Source organism: Melopsittacus undulatus, chromosome Z, assembly GCF_012275295.1.
Source record: "Melopsittacus undulatus isolate bMelUnd1 chromosome Z, bMelUnd1.mat.Z, whole genome shotgun sequence".
In the NCBI taxonomy this organism is placed as follows: Eukaryota; Metazoa; Chordata; class Aves; order Psittaciformes; family Psittaculidae; genus Melopsittacus; species Melopsittacus undulatus.
In genome coordinates this window covers 80,426,523-80,446,035 of record NC_047557.1, presented here as the reverse complement: position 1 = coordinate 80,446,035, position 19,513 = coordinate 80,426,523, and the positions used below count along the sequence as shown (strand labels likewise).

Genomic DNA, 19,513 nt, shown 5'->3' with positions numbered 1-19,513 from the left:
AGAGGGAATTATGGGATGGGGTAACTGCAGGACTTTCCTAGCACAAACTAGGAGATTGGTAATAAAATTTCTCTGTGCCTACTGCAGGATTAAAACCACCGTAAGAGGAGATGAGCTGTAATATCATGGGAAATCTGTTCCGATAAGTAAATCCCCGCTTTTTTTGTGATGCTCACAGCCAGCTCAGTGGTGCAGCTTTGCAGCTGTGGAGTTGCACCCTGAGTGTGCAACAATGCCATTGGGTGGCACCTTGTAAGTGTACAAGCACAGCTTCAGCTTGTACATATCGTTGGTGTACAGCATGACTCCACCACATACCTACAGCAGGGAGGACATCCAGCTCCTCCTAGAGAGCAAGTGTTCTCACAGAGGAGAGGAGCTCCATCACTTCTTCAGAGGTGGCTGTTTGATGATAAAAGTGCTGATTTCTGTGCTGCTGAGTATTTTAGGAAAAGCAGCACTGAAAGGCAAATAATGCAGCTCATCTGCTTTGGTCTTTCTTCTTCCTTTTCCTGGTGTCAGTATAAATGCAGTTCTAGGTATATAGGCACTGGGCAGCTGCCTGCCAGACATTCTCAGTACGGCACATGGGTGTTACCAGGAGCAGTGTGCTGCAGTGGGGATTCACTGCTGGGAGTGGGGAGGTGCAGCCTGATTCATGGACCATGTACAGGGTGAAGGCAGCCTGCCAAGAGCTGGGACTCCCCTTGCTGCTGGCTGAGGTGAGGTCAGCTGGGATGAGGGTGGTCACAAGAGTTCAAACAGCTATTGGCTGTGTGGCTTCTTGGAGGACTGTGGAGAAGCAAAGGGCAGGAGAGCTGCCAGGCCAGGGGTAAGCGGGGTGGCAATGCATTTAAACATTTAAACATAAAAAGAGGTTGGACATCACTCCTGAAGAGCCCTGGCTATCCAGTGCATGGTTACTGCTGGCCAGCCCTGCTCCTGTGGGGTCTATAGATGTGCTGGGTAGTGTCTGGCCAGCTCTGTCCCCCGGGGTAGTGTGTGTATGTATTAGTGTGAGCAGAGGCCAGCTTGCAGCTTGTGTTGTACCCCAGGGCTGGAGTGCAGGTGTGCCACAAAGCCGGTAGTTTCCTTGCTTTTCCCAGTGTGGGACAGTGTGGGGTGGGACCAGAGAGAGGCTCTGTCCACTGGGACTCCGCATGTTCTCACACACATCCGAACTGCAAAAGTGGTAAAATACATGTAAAAACACAATACAAAGGTGGGAGTGCTCAGCAACTCCTGAGTTTTAACAAGTGTGGAGGCAGGGCAACGTTCTGCGGTTAGCAGATGCTGGTCTCTGTGTCTCCAGGAGGAGCAGGGCTGGTACAAGTATATCTAGCAGGTCAAGCCTTGAAATGGAGACGCAATAAGCCACTGAAATGGTACTATCACCAAAACATGATTGATCAATTGAATTCTATCAGAGACAGTGGGCAGTGAGATTAACTCAGGCCTGATGGGTTCAATGAGTTAAAGCATGATGTTCATTTCAGCTTCATTTCACCAGTCTTTGCTTGTGAAATTGATCAATCAATAGAGGTTGAAGATCATATATATATATTAGTGACCATCTTATAGGGAATATAATCTAGCGTAGTCAGCTCCTAACTCTGACTGCCTTTAGTGGGTAATGGAGACAGAGCAGAGACTCTATCAGTGCCATCGAAATGGCCTGATATCTTCTCCAAATGAAAAGTATTTTTGGATCTCTGATGATTTCTCCCACCCCCTTCTCACTCTTATCTATGGCAGAACCCATACCTGTCTTTGTGAAATATAGCAATTTCTTTTGGAAATATTTAGGCAATGATCAGCTTTATACAGTTCAAAATATAAAGCTTCCTTTTTGTGATACTGTCGTTCGCAAAAATAAATAACAGCGCTTATAAAACTCAAATAATGTAAATGTAAAGCTCTTTCACTGCATATGTGGCCCTGAAACTGAGACTTTACTGGGAAGAATGTGAGTCTGCTGTCTGTCAAACAGTCCCAAGAAGGCAGCATGAAAATTCAGTTTATGTTTTAAACAAAGCCTTCCAAATATTAATTAAACAAAGTCTTTGTCTTCTCTATACTAATTTGCAGGCATGCTACAAGGAAACAAATCACCTTTTTGCCTCTTGGTAATATTTCATTTGCTTCATCATGTTTTAAATATACTGGATAACATCCTTCCTCATTAGCCTGCATTTCCCTATAAGGTGGAGTAATTAGGTATGATACCAGGTAATGAAGCTGGACAGAACAAATTAGGGACAGAAACCATGTCCTTTATGAATATGGGTTGTTCATGGTGCTAGCGTGGTACTTCCTTGAGTAACCCTTTAAAGCCATGTTATTTAAAGAAAGAATCTAAGAATCTGAAACCAGAAGATTCTTTTTCTTCAGAAGAACACTGTGCACAGTCTCTGAAATGTATAAGCAAAACACTTCTAAATCAAGCGAGTTACAGGGTGAGTATCACTAAAAGTCTGGTTTAGGCATATTTAGCAATTTAAAATATTATCCTGCTGTTTCAGAAAACATGTCATGGACAAATATTGAGAGTATGATAAAAAAAAGAGATCAGGATTTGCCACATTCTTTAAACTGGTCTTGCTATTTGATTAGGTCCTTCGAAAAAACTTGCTCTTAATTGACATAGTATTTCTGGATGATATCCACACCATTTAGGCAGCATTTTGTCAGCAAGACTCTGCATGGCACCTCTTCTCAGAGTTGCATCTGTTTTGTGCCACTGGGGCTCTGCCCCTTCAGAGGTTGTACCTGACACAGTGTGTCCTCCAGCTGCACATGCAGAGGTGCACATCAAAGAGGAGCAGAGCTGGTGTCCAGAGCGGGGCTGTGTGCCTGGGAGGAGCTAGGATCAGGTTGGTGGGAGGCAGTGGAGCAGGTCCAGCACATACTGGGGCTTAATACTGGCAGACTGGGAGGCAGGGGCTCTCCCTGGGGCATCAGGACAGGTCTGGGTGCAGGGGCTGATGGACATCCCCAGGTGAGACGTCACTTTTTGGGTTTGTGCTGGGCTGGAAGAGCTCTGCATCCCAGGTAGTTCAGAAAGTTGTGGTCTACCAGCACCATTTTGCCTGCTTGTGTGATCTGCTAGAGATGAGGGATGAAACACTTGTCTGAGAAGAATGTCCTCTTTTGCATTAAGGAGAGTATTATATCTGTACTCTTCATTAGCATTTCTGGAAAGCTGCCACTGGACTGGGAACTAATTGTGCAGAGTAGGTAGGTACACACATAGTGCTACTGTCAACAAAACATAACCCTCCGAGGTGGATGCATTGATTATATGAAAAATGTTTTTACCACTCCCTGGAGCCTAGTTATAAAACAAACTGTTCCAAACCTGCCAACACTATTTTAATTATTGAAGATATTGTAATGTATTTAAACAATGCATAATGCTAATGGCAATTATCTGACATTTGTATAATGTCTAACAACGAAATGCATCCCAAAGACATTTACAAACTTTCAGATGTCATAAACAGTGTATAAAAAGTCTTGTGCAGCAAAATCCAGTACTTCCTTGGAATTAGCTCAAGTCTGGGAAACACTGTGAAAAAACAAGCAGCTCCTTCATTCATGGGAGGCGGAGAGGGCTAGTGATGTTTGGATGGTTCCCAGACTCCTCTCACACAGGTACTGGATCCTCTGGACAGTGACAGCCATATCGTGGTCCCAGCCTGCTCCATTCCACCCAATTCCCTCCCTGGCAGTAGCTCTGCATGTGTTGCTCCTTCTTCTCTGTGTAGCTCGGCAGTGCCTGGAAGTGCATCTTAGAAACTGATCTTATCTCAGGTGTCGGGATGGCAAGTGACAACAGCAGCAAACTGAGCTGTGTAGATGGTGTAAGGAGGCAGCCCTCTATGGCTGGCTGTGCAGGGAGTACTTCCAGCACTGTATCAAATGCTGGCCTTGAGACCAAGTCCCTCCAGAGCTGCATCACCATCTCAGGGTGATTTCATCCCCCACCATATTGCCCAGCACTGCGCAGCAAGGCATTTCATCCATGGGCTCCCTCCTGGGTTTCTCTGGTACAGCGTTTGTCTGGATTTTCCTTGCAGAGAGAGATCTCCTCCTCTTCCTTGTATTTCTTGGAGTGCTTGGTGGCAGACATGGAGGGTGGTCCCCTGCCTCACTTCCCCTTGGAAGGAAGGTAGTGACGGATGTGGCCAAGCTGGTGCAATGGCTGCTTGGAGTTGTCTCCATATGGGCCCATCCTGAGCCTCTCTGGACATCGTACTGCTGGATCTGGGGCGGGAGCCAAGCTCCCAGGATGACTCTACTGCCCACCTGGCCCCAAGACCCATCTCTGGCTAAGGCTGCTGCACCACACTTCACTTTCAGCTGGCTTCTCTTCTCCAAGATGTTCGCACCCAGGAATCCAGAGCTGTGCCCTGTAATGAACATGCTGCTGGTGAAACGCTGCTCAGCTGCTCTGTATTTAAATATGATGGGGTCTCATTATACACCTAATGTCTGGGTGTATAAACAATGCACAGACTGTACCGGCATTGCCAAGAACATTTTCCAGGTCATGCCGTGTCTTGGGTCATTTCACTCTTTTTCATTACTCCCTTTAGATTAAAAATGCATAAAGCTTTAACTGTGATGCCAAACTGTAAATAACATTAGTTTAACCTGAAATTTAAAGCCAGTGTTTCCATGCTCCAGAGGCAGGGTCTCCCTGGCCCTTTGCTACCATGCAGCTAGCAAGAAGAATTTTAATCTTATAAGCTATGGTTGACTAAACTCGTATCAGGTCTACTAGATATTATTTGATTTAGAGTAGTAAAAAAAAAAAAAAGAAAATATACATTTAAAGATACTTGTGGGTGTTGGTCGATGAGAAAATGAATATGAACTGGCAGCGTGTGCTTGCAGCCCAGAAAGCCAACCATATCCTGGGCTCCATCAAAAGGAGTGTGACTAGCAGGTCAAAGCATGTGATCTTGCCCCTCTACTCTGCTCTCGTGAGATCTCACTTGGAGTATTGTGTGCAGTTCTGGTGTCCTCAACATAAAAAAGACATGGAACTGTTGGAACAAGTCCAGAGGAGGGCCACGAGGATGATTAGGGGACTGGAGCACCTCCTGTATGAAGATACGCTGAGAAAGTTGGGGCTGCTCAGCCTGGAGAAGAGAAGGCTGCATGGAGACCTCAGAGCAGCCTTCCAGTATGTGAAGGGGGGCTACAAGTATGCTGGAGAGGGACTCTTCACTATAGACTTTAGTGATGTGACAAGGGGTAATGGGTTATAACTTAAACAGGGGAAGTTTAGATTGGTATAAGGAAGTAGTTCTTTACTGTAAGGGTAATGAGGCACTCAAATGGATTGCCCAGGGAGGTTGTTAATGCTCCATCCCTGGCAGTATTCAAGGCCAGGTTGGATGAAGCCTTGGGTGGCATGCTTTAATGTAAGGTGTCCCTGCCCATGGCAGGGGAGTTAGAACTAGGTGATCTTAAGGTCCTTTCCAACCCTAACTATTCTATGATTCTATGATACATTGTTTTCCTATACCCCTTTGTATTTTTTCACAGCTCTTTACACATGCTTAGGCTTTGTATTCAGAGGACAGGTTCAGATTTTTTTTTTCCAGGGTGGAAGAAACTGATCCTTGCACTTCATAAAAGCCAACACTGTCTACTCTTGATTTAAGTTGTGTGACTTCGTGTAAACAGGTAAAAACAAAGCTGTTGTTACCTAAATTGCTGAACTACAATTGAGGAGGAAGTATCCAGCATTAATTGCTAACATCAAATGCAAGCAGTTTGTTACAGAGAGTAAGCTAGGTTGAAAAAATATTTCATGTGTTGTTCCCCAGTTTGAGTCCTCTCCATTAAAGTGGCTTGGTTTTGTGGATACACATGGGTTTCTACAAAATCCAGCTGTGCTGAAGGTTGATCTCAAATCAATAGTCCTTTGTGAAAAGCCTTGTCCACTGGGCACCACCTGTGTTCCACATACGTCTGCAGACAAAACTGTTTTCTACAGCAGCAGGGTGTCTTTGCACAGATCTCCTCAAACTTGCTGACCAAAACTTGATGCAGAATCTACCAGAGAAGTCCTGAGTGATGTTACTCCTCTGCAGGCTCCTTGGACAGTACAGTAAGCCACTGCAACACTCATTAAAATCTTGTTGTTTAGGGCACATTTGAATTCTGCTCCTCAGAACTATCTTGGCAGAGAGTTTCTATTTTTGAAATGTTTCCTCCCTTGGCCTAGTGCGGTGTTGTGTCTGTAGAAGAAATCTGATATTTACTGTTGTTCTTGGAGTTCCACCTCCTGGAGTCCTGGGAATACTGCAGACCTCAGCTTTCAGTGCATAAAAGATACATTCCTAGCACTGACAGGTGAAGGAAGACTAGAAAACCATTGTGAATCTCCTAAAAGCAAATTGAAACAAGCCCCTGTATTGCAGGAGTCTTTTTGAACTGCCAATCTAAACATTTTTTTTCAAATGTTTTTGTCTCATGGCTTTTCAGCCATGGGCAGTCACTTATGACTTCTGCTAAAAATCTCTGCCAAAGGGGAGAGAGACATAAACGTGCTGGGGAGGCCAGGCTTTCATCATACTGGTAAGTTTAAGGAATACAAAGTGAAACTGCAGTGCCAAGGGAGTACATCACATCAGGTCTTGCTGAGGTGGTGGTAACTCAGCCCCAAGACATCCTATCTCAGTATGGGGGGAGGTGGGGCTGGATGGAGAGTTCCCGGTTCTCAACAAGGGGCACATCATAGCTCAGTGCTTGGCACAGAATAGAGCTCAGCAAGACTTTCTGGTACCACCGGAAGGGGTGAAGCATTTTGGATATCTGGGCAAAATAGATCTGCAGGAGCTGACCCAAGTTGGCTGTGACTGTAGCATAAGTGGTGTACGTGATTCTCCTGTGTCCTCTGGTATCCAGACCACAAACCAGACATGTTCTCAGGTGGTGCAGTAAAAGTCATGCGAGCAAGGATGTGACCGTTATCCTGCTTTTGTCCTGCCTTTAAATCATGTGTAAAATCATTAATGGTAAATTGTGTTGAGGGTTGGCTGTAATGGAGGTATAAAATTAGACAGTCATATGTACGTCTCACCATTGTGATGACTACTTATTCTCCTTCTCTCTCCTCTTTGAAAGGTATTCAGGAATCTCCAGTACCAAATGGCCATTCTCTCCCAGGCAGAGATTTTCTTCGGAAACAGATGCGAGGAGACCTTTTCACCCAGCAGCAGCTAGAAGTGTTGGATCGAGTCTTCGAGAGGCAACATTATTCTGACATTTTCACAACAACTGAGCCCATCAAACCAGAGCAGGTACTACAGCAAATGTTCAACATTTTCCAGATACACTTTTTTCCTGGCAGAGGTCTGTTTAGTGGGCATCACCAAATGTGTCTCAAGAATGTCAGTAGAAGAACATAGAGAAACATGTGTCATGTTAAGATCTTCTCAGCTAAGCTCCTCTCAGCTGAGTGCACATTAGACATAAATAATGAGTTTTAAAAAACGAAGGAAAACATTTGTTGTGTAAACATTAGCAAGTATTTGGATATGAAATTACACCTGATCTGGACCAGTTACATTAAGTGAGTCCTTAAAGAATATCACATCTTCTGATGCTTTTGTTAAATCAAAATCAGGCTCTGCAGGTAGCAAGGAAAAGATGTGCAAATCCCAATGTCTAATTTTGGTTCATAGTTACCATGATTGTGCATACAAATTAGATTTTTGTATCCAGAAATGGCTTATTATGCATGTAATCGGCCATTTGCTGAGAGAAACACCCAATTAGTATTGAAGGTAAATTAGTTGCACCTACAGATTAGCAGTGTGTTTGAGAAGGACTTGGCACTAATTTTTTAGGAAAGTTCCATTTTTGAAGGAGCAATACAGAAGCACATGCAAAAACTGATGAGCTATGACTCTCTGTGTTCTCCTTGGGCAGCAGCCTTTAATTTAGTTGCTGAGAAGGAGGTAGAAATGAATATATTGCTGTCAGAACCAGTATAGGTCTAGCTGGCTACTTAATGAGGTATCTGGTCATTAATCTTCAGTGTTAATATTAGACCTGCTTTTTAGCAAGGTGGATGGACTTTCTAAACTGCAACCACTGATTTCACTCGGAGGAACCTGTACGTTTGAGGGCCACCAGAGATTATCTCATGGCAGCCAGCTGGCTTCATTCCTTTAAGGAATAGGTATTGGTATCAATTTAAAAAAAATTACTTATTCTGAAAGTCTTATGGTAGAACAGAAATTCCTCATGCTTTTAAGCTCACATCTGTCACTTGTTATTTCATTCATAGAGCTGTTTGCTTTTCACCAGCTTCTGCTGGTTTTGTAGTTTCCCTCTTTTATGTTTGCTAAGAAACTCTGCAGAGCTGAACTCGAGATGGAAAAAGATAGGAGAGCTGCTGAGGTTAATTTTATTTTTTTTTGGTTAGGAAAGCCAAACACTCATTGTCTCTGGAAGGTGAAATGGCCTCCGCATACCACTAGATGGAGGTTATCCCATCCGAACACGGGTAATACTGGAGAGGACTGGCACTGCACTCATTCCTGCACTTGGAAGTTGTGTAGTGTTAGATCTGTCTCTGTGAAACTTTTACACGCCAAAACAATCCTTACAAAGAGAGCAGTGGTAGAAGAGGATCATTTATTCGTTTCTATTCGTTTCTGTGAAGTCTCTGAGACAGATGCAGGACTGTCATTCAGTCCATCAGTGAGTGTACATTTATGCAGGCAAGCTTTTACTGGTTTAACAGGAAGAATGGGAGAACTGAATGAGGATGTCGCTGAAATATCCCGATTGTCAAATTCAGGATATTCAACTGTTGGTGGAGCAAGAAGCTTCCTGGGTCCATGTAGGAAGCTGTGACAAGAATGCCTGTGCAGCCAGATCATTAAGATTGGAGATACACAGCTACTAATTTGATTAACAGGGTACTCTCTGTATGCTCTGGAAAGTCAGATGCTGAGAAATGTAATACTATGATGTACTAAAAGTGTTGAGCAGAACTTGAGCAGCAGCTTGCCTGGTTAAGGGCTCGTGGCTGTTTGGGGTTGGCTTCTGCTTTTTGGTGGCATCTAAAGCTTTCAACATGAAAGTATATGTTCTGTGCAAACCAGCTCTGGTTCACAATGATGTGGTGTGAACTCCACCCCTTACCTGAAGCAGTCATGTTTTACCTCTTTGGTGATTTAAGCAAAGCTGTCATAATACTAAACCACAGCGGAGAAGCTGTCTGGATCAATTAGTAAGGCCAAAAAAATCAATGAGAAAGAAAACACTGAGCATATAAATGATGTGATTTAGAAAACCAGTTTTGTCCCTGCAATAGATTGTTGTAGTAAACCGAGACTTCCAGAGTGCTGCTGAACCCAGAAGTGGTGCATTAGGAGCTAAGTCAGCAGTGTGGAGTCCTGAGCTATTTCTGTAGAAGAAAATAAGGAAAAGATGATCCTCCCCATAAAGATGAGATGTGGCAAAAAGTCTAGTAGGAGCATTTGACCTACTGCTTATCTGCTTTCTTAGAAATTTGTTCCAGTAGCAGCCAGGTGAATTATTGATAATTTTATTTGGGCACAAAAATTTGATGCCCATGTGCTGTTCATCTGAGGAGGCTCCAGGTTTTTTACTGGAAGAATTGCCATTCTCTAGACAAGGAAGTTCCTTTTTCTCCCTGTTTGGCATTTCTTTTCTAAGTCTTCATCTTTGCTTGTGTGCTGGGAACAGTCCCTTGGCAGTGCTGCATTGTGGGAAGGAAGAACAGGTCCCTCCTGCATAGCAAAGAATTTGCAGCCTCAGCACAGTTGCCCCCTGGCTGAAGGTTAGCCCTAAAGTCCTCCTGATGCATTTTTGTTCTTGGAATCTGTACTGTTGGAAAGCGTACATTGACCCTCATATAGGTAGACAGGTTTGATGTGTTGTGTGATACTTCCAAACCTTTTACTTTAAGAGCTTCCAATCTATTTCCTTTACTTTTCCATTTTTACCGTTTCCCTCAGTTCACTTGCATGAAATGGAGACTCATGAGTTTTTTCTTACCTCAGTATGGGTTGGGCTCTTGGAAAGCATCGTCTGAGTTTTCATATCTGCTGTAAACTGTGCTTTCTATAGAGAGACTCAAAGGGAATGAATACTTGTCTTAAGGGAAGGGCTCATACAACAATGGGGAGAAGGCAATAACTGAACAGTGACAGAAAATTAAATATCAGGCAGTCCTTTGTTCAGAAACAGTGCCCATTGCATGCACTGGGTGAGGCAGGGATCCCACCACCAACATGGGTTTGTATAATTAACTACCTGGAGAAGAGAAGGCTCTGGGGAGGCTTTAGAGCAGCTTTCAGTGCCTAAAAGGGTGATAAGAAAGCTGGAGAGAGGTTTTTGACAAGGGTCTGTAGGGATAGGACAAGGGGAATGGCTTCAAGCTGAAAGAGGGGGGATTTAGTTTAGATCTTGGGAAGAAGTTCTTCCCTGTGAGGGTGGTGAGGCCCTGGCACATGTTGCTCAGAGAAGCTGTGGCTGCACCATCCCTGGCAGTGTTCAAGGCTAGGCTGGATGGCGCTTGGAGCAACCTGCTCTAGTGGATGGTGTCCCTGCCCATGGCAGGGAGCTGGAACTGAATGAGCTGTAAGGTCTCTTCCAACCCAAACCAGATTTTATGATTCTATGACTGTTTGCTGGGGGTGGTCAAGTGAGGCATCTCCTATTATGTGCCTCGTTTTGTAACCTGGAACCCAGCAATGCAGCTGTGCATGTATGGGTATATCCTCTGCAGCATGGATGTGAGATACCTGTGCTTGTAGAGCGCAAGAAACGTTGGACAGCAGGTGAAGTCCTGCAGCTGACAGCTGGGGATCCTGAGGGCTGGCTGCACAAATGTAGTTGAGCCCTCTTGTGTCTGTATGTTCTGGGCAAGTAACCAAGGCATAAAGTCAGTACTCTAAAAGCACCCTGGCCTGCTTTTCCCTGACAGAGCTCTGCTATCAACATGAATTCTTGTGTAAAATAAATGCCTTTCCCTGACGTTTGAGTGCTTTTGTGCTCATTTTTTTTGCAAAGAGCCCATGATTGATTTGCCTCGGCTGCAAATGCTCATGGAAAACTGATTTTACATATTTGTGGGCAGGAGTTTGGAAATGTACATAGCAGTGTGTTTAGAACACCACTGTTGTACCACTGTTCTGCTCATGGCTTCAGACCACCAGCACTGTGCAGCTCTTTCATCAGCTGGGACAAAGTCTGTGTCTTCAATGTCACATAATCCTCAGGTCTTGGAGAAGGAAAGCCTTCACAGCATCTGCCTCCTGGGCTGGCAGCGATTTCCGTTCTCTCCATGCCTCTTGGGGTGTGTTCATATGGATCCTGCTGCTCCCTGTTTTGTCTGCTCCAGTGCAGTCCTCCTGCCCACAGGAAGTGCTGTTTGTGCTAGCACAAATGTGCTATAGCCAGCACATTCCACATCCAGGCTTCCCTCAGAGAAAGCTGTACTGACACAAGAAGCCTGCCCTGGCATTTTGCTGTATGGCTACGTCCATGGCAGGTAAGGTACTTCAGCCTGGCCCCTGTTATAGGCACAACCATTGTTTGTGATCACTGCACCAACAATTCAGATTTTATCTAGAATTGGCAATAGTCCTGTGCCCTTCCTATGCACAGAGCTGCTGTACTGAGTAGGCTGATTTTCCAGTGCGTAGTCCATTAGGAGAATCCAGCTGGCGGAACCAGAGGTGCCGGCTGTACCCAGCAAATCAAGGGTTTGCATGGCTGAGGCTGACTGTCCTTTGGCGGCTTCCTGCAATCCAGCCAGAAGGATGGAGGATGGAGCTCCCTGGGAAAGCTGTTCTGGGCAGGCCCAGCCCATAGCATTAGCAGTGTGAACTAACTGTGGACTCAAATGCATTCACCAGCTAAAGTATGGACAGGAGACATACCTGAAGATTGAGACCCAGGAAACAGCTGTGATCTGGAAGGAGGACTTCAGGCCTGGGAGGGTGGATAGGTGCATTAAAGCCTGATCAAATCGAGCAGGGGTAAAGCCTGGTGCTTGCAAGCCAGCGTGCTTTTTGTTGCTGTGAGAGAGTGTGACTAATGCCTCTAAGGGCAAGACTGGGATGAAGGATCTACAGAAGGATCAGCTCAACAGGAGAAGCAGTACATTAATTTCCCCAGAATAAAGAAGAGAATTATCTATGCTGGATTTCTGTCCAGAACAGAAATGGATTCTCTTGTATTTTCAGCTTCACACATGGGCCCAATCAAATACTCATTGAAGCCAAAAGGAATATTTCTATTGACTTCAATAGACTTTAGATCAGGGCCATAATGAGCCATAACATGATGTGACCAGATTCAACAATATGTAGGTCACTGACTTAAAAGGGAACTGCTTGCCGCTAATAGCAGTTAATTCCCAGGCTCTTGCTCATGCTTTCCCATTACTTTCAGCTAGAACTGAACTGAATACCTGTTATTGGATTAATTTCTGGATAAAATGTCGATATTCTGGGCTGAGGTAGAAACCAGTAACCTGGCAAACACGTAATAGTATATGTATTCTTGGCATGCAGTGTTGAAAAGTCTGAATCTGAAGCATAGGCAAGTGAAATTTGGATAGCTAATGAACTGCCCAAATTTCTAATAAACTGGAAAAATTGCAGGAAGTTGAAACCTGATTGTGCTCAGTTTCAGAGATAGTTACAGTGAAGGTTTTCTTTGAACTAACTAAGAGGGGGGCTTAAATTCTGTTTGAAAATCTTCAGGTTTTACTTCCTGTCCAATTATGCTTCAGCTTTGAAAAAGGAATGTTGATTTTTCACTGTAAGGAGCTGTGTTGGATGGTATGTTTGCAGGAGTGCTGTTCCTGAGAGCTCAGAAGTGCACAGTCGTCCTAACAATATTGGGGTTTGATCTTCAGGAATAACAGGGAAAGCCCTAGATAAAGCCATGTGCAAAGAGTACTCTCAAAATGCAGTTACTGGAGAAGCAGAAGGAAGGAATAAACTGCAGGACCATATGACTGGTCCAGGTTGCTGGAGTGTGGATGATACGGTTATTCCTGAAGAACACGACATTTGGGTGGACAAAGACTGCTGAGCATCTTCAAATAATCTGACACTTGCAATGAGAGTTGCAGAGTTGATATTTACTCGTGTTTACCCAAAACTTTATGTTGTCCAGTAACAAAATTATGCAACTAACTCATGGCCATATTTGAATGTCCATAGTCTTGATCTGCCACCTGCAAAAGTGATTTGAGCATGTAAATGCAAGTTCTTATCCATGGCTTGTGTGACAGATGAAAGGTAAAAAGGAAAACAAAACAACAGCATATGGCTTGACAAATGAACACAAATGCTAAAACTGAGAAAGATAAGCAAGAAAAGGAAGAGGCAAAGTGGAGTTCAGCATTGACCTGCCAGCTCTGCAGAGGACTCCCTGAATGCAGGCAGAAGTCCAGGAGGCAGACCTGGGCTCAGCACCCCAAGCTGTACCAAATGCACCCGCATACCATCTGGAGTGGTGGGGATGTATGTGGTGATCAGGGTACTGAGCTCAGGAGAGGCAGGTCTTCCTGCTTGGCTGCCTGAATGACCACCCTTGCTCCAGCGCTGGGAGCCCCTCTACCTGCAGAAATAGGCAGGGAAGGGCAAACATCAGCAGTGCAATGAGGAGCAGAGAGCAAGGATGTTCCTGTGGTTTTTACAGCTGTGCTTCTTCCAACTAAAACATCCTCTGGTTCAGTGTGTGGCTTTATTGGTGGGAGGGAAAAAGAAATCCAGCTCTAAAATCCAGCCTAAGAGAGCACATCAGGAGAGGAAAAACCTTCCCATATTTACTCTCAGTAGACTATTAAACAACACCAAGCTATTAATTTGGCTTTTGAGTCTTCACTAAAGCCCATAAAAGCGCACAGTTGTCAAATGGAGTTCATTTTAATTTCCTTTCAATCACAGTAAATTATTCAGGTGATAAATCAGCTGGGGCAGCCTCCTGGCTGTAATAGAAACCCTAATTCCTGGCTAATTATCCAGCCCATTGCTGCCAGCAGATCAATACCCCTACCAAATGGAAAGGGCGCGGGGTCTGGGGAGGCAGGGTAGTGGAGGGACAGCAGCTGGGAGTACTGGTGCCTGTGACCCCAACCCTGTGCAGGGGCTGTGGGGGGTTAGGCTGTGCAGAGATCCCTCCTTCCCCCACTGCTGCAAGGGAACGCATCCCCTCCAGGACAGCAACCTACGTGAGGGCAGCCATGAATGCAGCTGCCTTCACTGCATGCATTGTGGAGTGGGAGCCGGGTGTGGGTGCCTGCTGGGGGCTGCAGGTGGTTTTGGCACTGTCCCCCTTGGGGGTGACCCTCCTGTGCTCTTACCACTTAGTGGGACGCAGCCCTGGCCTCTTGCTGCAATTTTTCTGTTGATTCCTGAGTGCAGGACTTTGCTGCTCATAGGCAAGATAAGCCATGGCAGGGTGATTGAGTGGTAGGAATGGGCTGCTGGCCTCCTAGGGACCAGGCATGTGTGCCTCAGAGAGGGACTTGCTCCTCATGCTGCCCATCTCTCCCAGCCGGTGTGCAAAACTTGGAGAGACTGTAAGAGTCTCCTTTGAGGAAGTCAGAGGCTACTCAGAAGGGCATCTTATGCTGGTGATTTTTTTTCTTACTGAGTAAAATTTAAAGAGGTGTAAGAAAGACTGAAGGGGACCAGTGCTGAGCTGTAACACAGAGCATTTCACTGAGAAGGAGCAGCAACGATTTGGATGTGACAGTTGCACTTACCCACATCTCCCTACATGGGGTTGATGAAGAGCTGCTCTGTGCACAAAGCCTTTCAAGCCCTGAGATGATGCTGCCAACCACAGCTTCTGGTTCACAGGGAGCCATTGGCTCCCAGTGAAATAGCAGATTATTCTGCAGGGGTGTTAGATAGAGCCTCTCCACCTGCCAGGACGCCCTGGATGCTCTGGAGAGCTCAGAGCTCTGACTTGCTGTTGGCTTCTGGAAGCTGAGCCTCCAGCATTGTAAGACCTTGTGTAAGATAACTGTTCCTGTTCACCATCACTGAGATTGTCACTTATTTGCACAGCACAGGGCTAAAAGCATTGTGCAGTGTCAAGGGGAGAGCAGTGTCTCCAAAGGTCATGCTGTCTGGATGGAGAACACAAGTAACTGCTGGGGAGAGGAAAGCAGTTTCCAGTGCACTGCAGATCAAGTTAGAGCAGCTGTATGCAGTGACTTGTCCCTGGTGCTGCAGAGATGCTGAAGGCTCCTCAGGACAGTCTCTTCTCTGAGCTTCCATCATGATGCTGGGGCTGGAGAGCGTGTGCACTGCCTTCTTCTTTGGCTCTGTGTTAGGGTCAAGAAGGAGAAAAGAAGCTTGCCATGGTGTTTCTTCCTGCTGAAAATCAACTTTCATGAGTAGAGAGGTTTTTCTGTTAGAATAGCAGCAGAAAGCACAGTTGCTTGGGCCAGTGCCTCCCATTTGCATCCTTGCTGCTCTGCCTCCCTTACAAGTGGTTCTTTGTGCATGAGCTCCTGAAGACTGCATGAAATTCCCTGTGTGTGCCGCCTTGTTGTAGCATGTCATGTTGGGTGGTGACAGTCACAGCAGACTCTGTTGTATAACATGTGGTATTGTGTGTGACAGTGGGGTTGTGGTGGAGAGGAGTTTCCTGGGGAAGTAGCATGACAGGAGCCATGTATCCTGCTAACATCTCCCTGCATCAGCATCATCTTTGCAGAGAGCACCCTGCAGCTTGCATGGACACCCTGGGGGTCTGCCTGAGCAGGGACTGAAATTGAAATGTCTGGTCTTTGAGGAAGCAGAAGGGATGGGAAGAAGCCCAGGTGGGATAATGCAAGGGATTCCAGCCCTCATGTCCAGACAGTGTGGGGACACCCTGAACCCCTGCCTGAGTTCTGTGCCCTTCCTGTGGATCCCTCCCCATGGGAGCTGGTGGCTGCTGGCCTTACCACTTTATCTGAAAGCAGCAGGCAGCCCTATGTCAGAGTCTCTCCTGCAGACTTTTCCAGAAGGCAACAGGGAGTGTTTCCAGGGGTCTGCAGTGCCCAGTGTTGCAAAACCCCGACAGTGCTGCTCTGGCACAGAGCAGCTGCTGTTGGAGGACAGAGCTGGAGTTTCACTGCACTGACCCTGCTGTGCTGGCAAAGCGTGGAGGTACTTGTTGTGTAAGGAAACCCACAGGCTGTTTCTTTTCCTTCTGGCTCTCTGCGTGTCAACTAGCCTGTACTGAGTCAGAGCCTGATGAAATGAACCAAAAAGCAAACAAAACAGAGCCACTGGGCCATGCCTGCTTCTTCCCTCTCCTCCCAGCAGTGTGTGGCCCAATCAGCACAATGAGACCAAGCTGGAGGAGAATAGCAGTGCATGACTTTTAGGGATTTCAAGGGTGATTTTGAAAGATTACAGCTCTCCCAGTGCCTGTTAGGTTGTTAGAAAAGCCCCAGTGATGGCCTTGGTTTATGCTGATGCTGCTGCCTTCCAAGTTTGCTGTGCTGAGCTTCCTGGGGCTTGTATCCCTGCTCATGTGGCTTTGTCTGGGGATCACGTCTGGCTTCGGTAGAGCAGGCCATGGGTCCTTTTCCACGCACCCAGAAGAGTGTTTGTCACCTCCTCCTCTTGTGCCAGCAGAGAGGGGAATCTCAAAATACAGAAGAGACAATGCCTTCAGGAATTGCAGTACACTCCTGGTTTGTAACTCCTGATTTTTTCCTCCTGACTGTTCTCAGTTATGATGACATGTAAAAGTACACATTTCTGAGTTAGAGGACAGGCCATCCTTGTTGTATCTGGAGCTCTTTGTCCTTGTCTCTTTGCTCTGTGTGGGTGCAGTGGCTGATGTTTTTGGCCCTGAGCAGGCTCCCCAGGTTGTGCACAGGGTCAGGTGGAGAAGGTGTCACCGAATTTCATTTCAGCATGTTACACCAGCTTTAGACCCAGACCTTAGTGACATGAAACAAAGTTCTGCAAAGGCAGTCAGTGATCTTCAGACTTGCCACAGCTTCTGTAAGTGTGGTATAGAGGTGAGAAATTTAAGAAAAGCTTTCACATCTTGCTGTCTTGCCAGATATGTCCACATTTCCTTGCAATTTGGGAGTTTTGAGTACTTGTATCTCTTTGCTCATCATGTGTTTTGTGAATAAGTGGATATTGGTTTTTTTATTATTTTAGAGAGGTAAGCCAATTCTATCACATCAATATGTTTTAAATAAAACCCCACATCTTTGTTTTCAGACAGCTAATGGACATCCTGTCATTACAGGAAAAGTCATAGACAGTAGCCACTCAAAACAGTGGGCTATTCCTGAGCTGAAGGAAACCCATCAGTTTTTCAGTATCACATCAAAGTGTAATATATGAGTAAGATGACTACAATTATAAGTGCTCATGTAGTCTTTTTCTCTTTGAAAAATAATAGGGAAATCATTCATGCACTTTACAGTGTGTGTATGTGATACTCCGCTTGCACAGGAAAAGAGATCTGGAATTGTCCCCAGGCTGGTTTTCTCTGTAGAAAAACACAACACTGTGTTGTTGCACTAGTTGGCCAAGAGTATGTCTTAGCAAAATTGACCAACATCCTTGTGTCTGTGTTAGCCCTGCAAGAGAGGGAAAGATAAATCTGTGAGTAAACACACTTGCCTATAGATATGTTTAAAGCCTGGCCTGCTCAAACAATATCTGAGAGGAAGGGTTTGCACCAGTGTTTGAAGAATGGAACAAGATTTCTCTTCTTAGTGCCCAATAGATGTCTGGATCCTGCAGGCTTTGAATAGTTTCAAATACAATTTCTACCCTTTTGCTTGGAAATAACCACTGGTTTACACTCATTCTGTAGGCTTTCTCTCAATCTATACACCACTTTAGTGGACAAAGATGGGTTTCTCAGAGATGCTCCCTATGCAGGTTGAAAATATCTAGATGTGCTAAGGCATCTTTGAAGAAGACAAACTTCTCATGGAGATGCATGGTGGGAGTACGAGAGACAGGGTCATGAGCAGATGCAGGAGAGGCTCTGCAGGATCCAGGGGAATCTTTTTTCCCTCAAGTTGGGCAGGGAAGTAGCTGCCCTCAGGAGTTGCTCTGTCTCCATCCATTGTGGTTTTCAAGACCCAGCTGTGTAAAGCCTTGAGAGGCATGGCCTTCTCCCATTGCTGGCCCTGCTATGAGGGAGCTCTGGAACTTTGTTTTAATTGGGATTATCGAGCAACCCTGATGTCCAGATGTCTGCCATTCATTCCAGTTCTTATTATATGAGTTAGGGAAACTTCAATACAGTTGCAATTGAAAATGAGGAAAATGTGGTTGGGGAGCAGTATCCCGTTCTCACAGTATGCATGATGAGATGGAGAGCGGCCTGGGATGAAGCATCCAGGAGCCTCAGTAATGTGCTCAGTGCAGATGCTTAGTTTTCAGAAGAATACTATAGTTTTTGGTTGCCATTTGTCTAGGAAGGGATTGAGTGAAACAACCTACAGAAATGGTTTTATGATGACAAAAACATTTGTGGAGCTAAGCTTCTTCCAGAAAAAAAGGCTAGCTTCAAAATTCCTCTTTGCTCATATGAATAGTGGCTGCTTAAAAATCTGGTGGCAGCAGAATTTGCTGATCTGAAAAGAGGAGCTTAGCACATAGTTGGATGGCTTCAGCCCTGCTTCTCTCATGTTGAAAATATAATTGAATAAGGGCAACCTCACAGAGCAGGGGTTTCTTCTGCTCATTCCTGGTGCTGCAGAACCCCCCTTCATGCTCACAGCTGACCAAGGTATAAGGGCCTCTCTAAATAATTAAACTACATGATTAAATATCAGGTAAAATCAAGGAATACAAGAAATTGTCGTCAGACTGTGTGTGAAATTTTCCAGCAATGCCAAGTTGTGAGGCTTCACACCAGAGGGAGTTACTATTGAAGGCACAGACCCTGTGGCCACATGTTCATTCAGGTGACTTGTAGAGAAATGTATCAAAATATAACCCTAAGCACACATCTGGCACAAGAACTGGAGTGGCTGTTGAGGTGGGAAAGATGCTGAGGTGGGAGAGACTTCCCATAGAATTACCATCCCTGGAAGTGTTCACAAACTGTGTAGATGAGGCCTTTAGTGACATGGTTTAGGGGTGACCTTGGCAGTGCTGGGGAATGGTTGGACTTGATGATGTTAAAGGTCTTTTCCAACCTACGTAATCCTATGATTCTATGCTTGGGTTGTACCATCAGTAAGTTCCAACCTTCTTTTCTGATGCTGTTTTCTTGTTGTGATGTTTCATTGTGTGTGCAGTGCCTGGGTGTCCCCAGCACAGATGACTTTTTAGCAGCAAGATGAAGATTATTACAACTGCAGTGTGCCTGGCTGAAACTGTCTTTCCAACAGAGAATGTTTTGATAAAAACTGAAATGTTTCAAGGAAACCTGTCATTGATGATTTTTCCTCATAGAAGGTCACTGGCTGGAGCCTTTCACAACAGTGGGGAAGTGCAGAGCCTCC

At 45.3% G+C, this 19,513-nt stretch overlaps 1 protein-coding gene across 7 annotated transcripts in view; it reads left to right on the top strand.

The window, feature by feature from the left end:
* The window catches only part of PAX5 (paired box 5), a 138,854-nt gene that overhangs the window by 49,110 nt on the left and 70,231 nt on the right, over positions 1 to 19,513 (top strand). For all 7 annotated transcript variants that reach the window (XM_013129845.1, XM_013129844.1, XM_013129842.1 and 4 more), the window contains one exon: positions 7,144 to 7,319. In XM_013129845.1, coding sequence (XP_012985299.1) covers positions 7,144 to 7,319 — 176 coding nt within the window. The remainder of the gene's footprint in view (positions 1 to 7,143; positions 7,320 to 19,513) is intronic.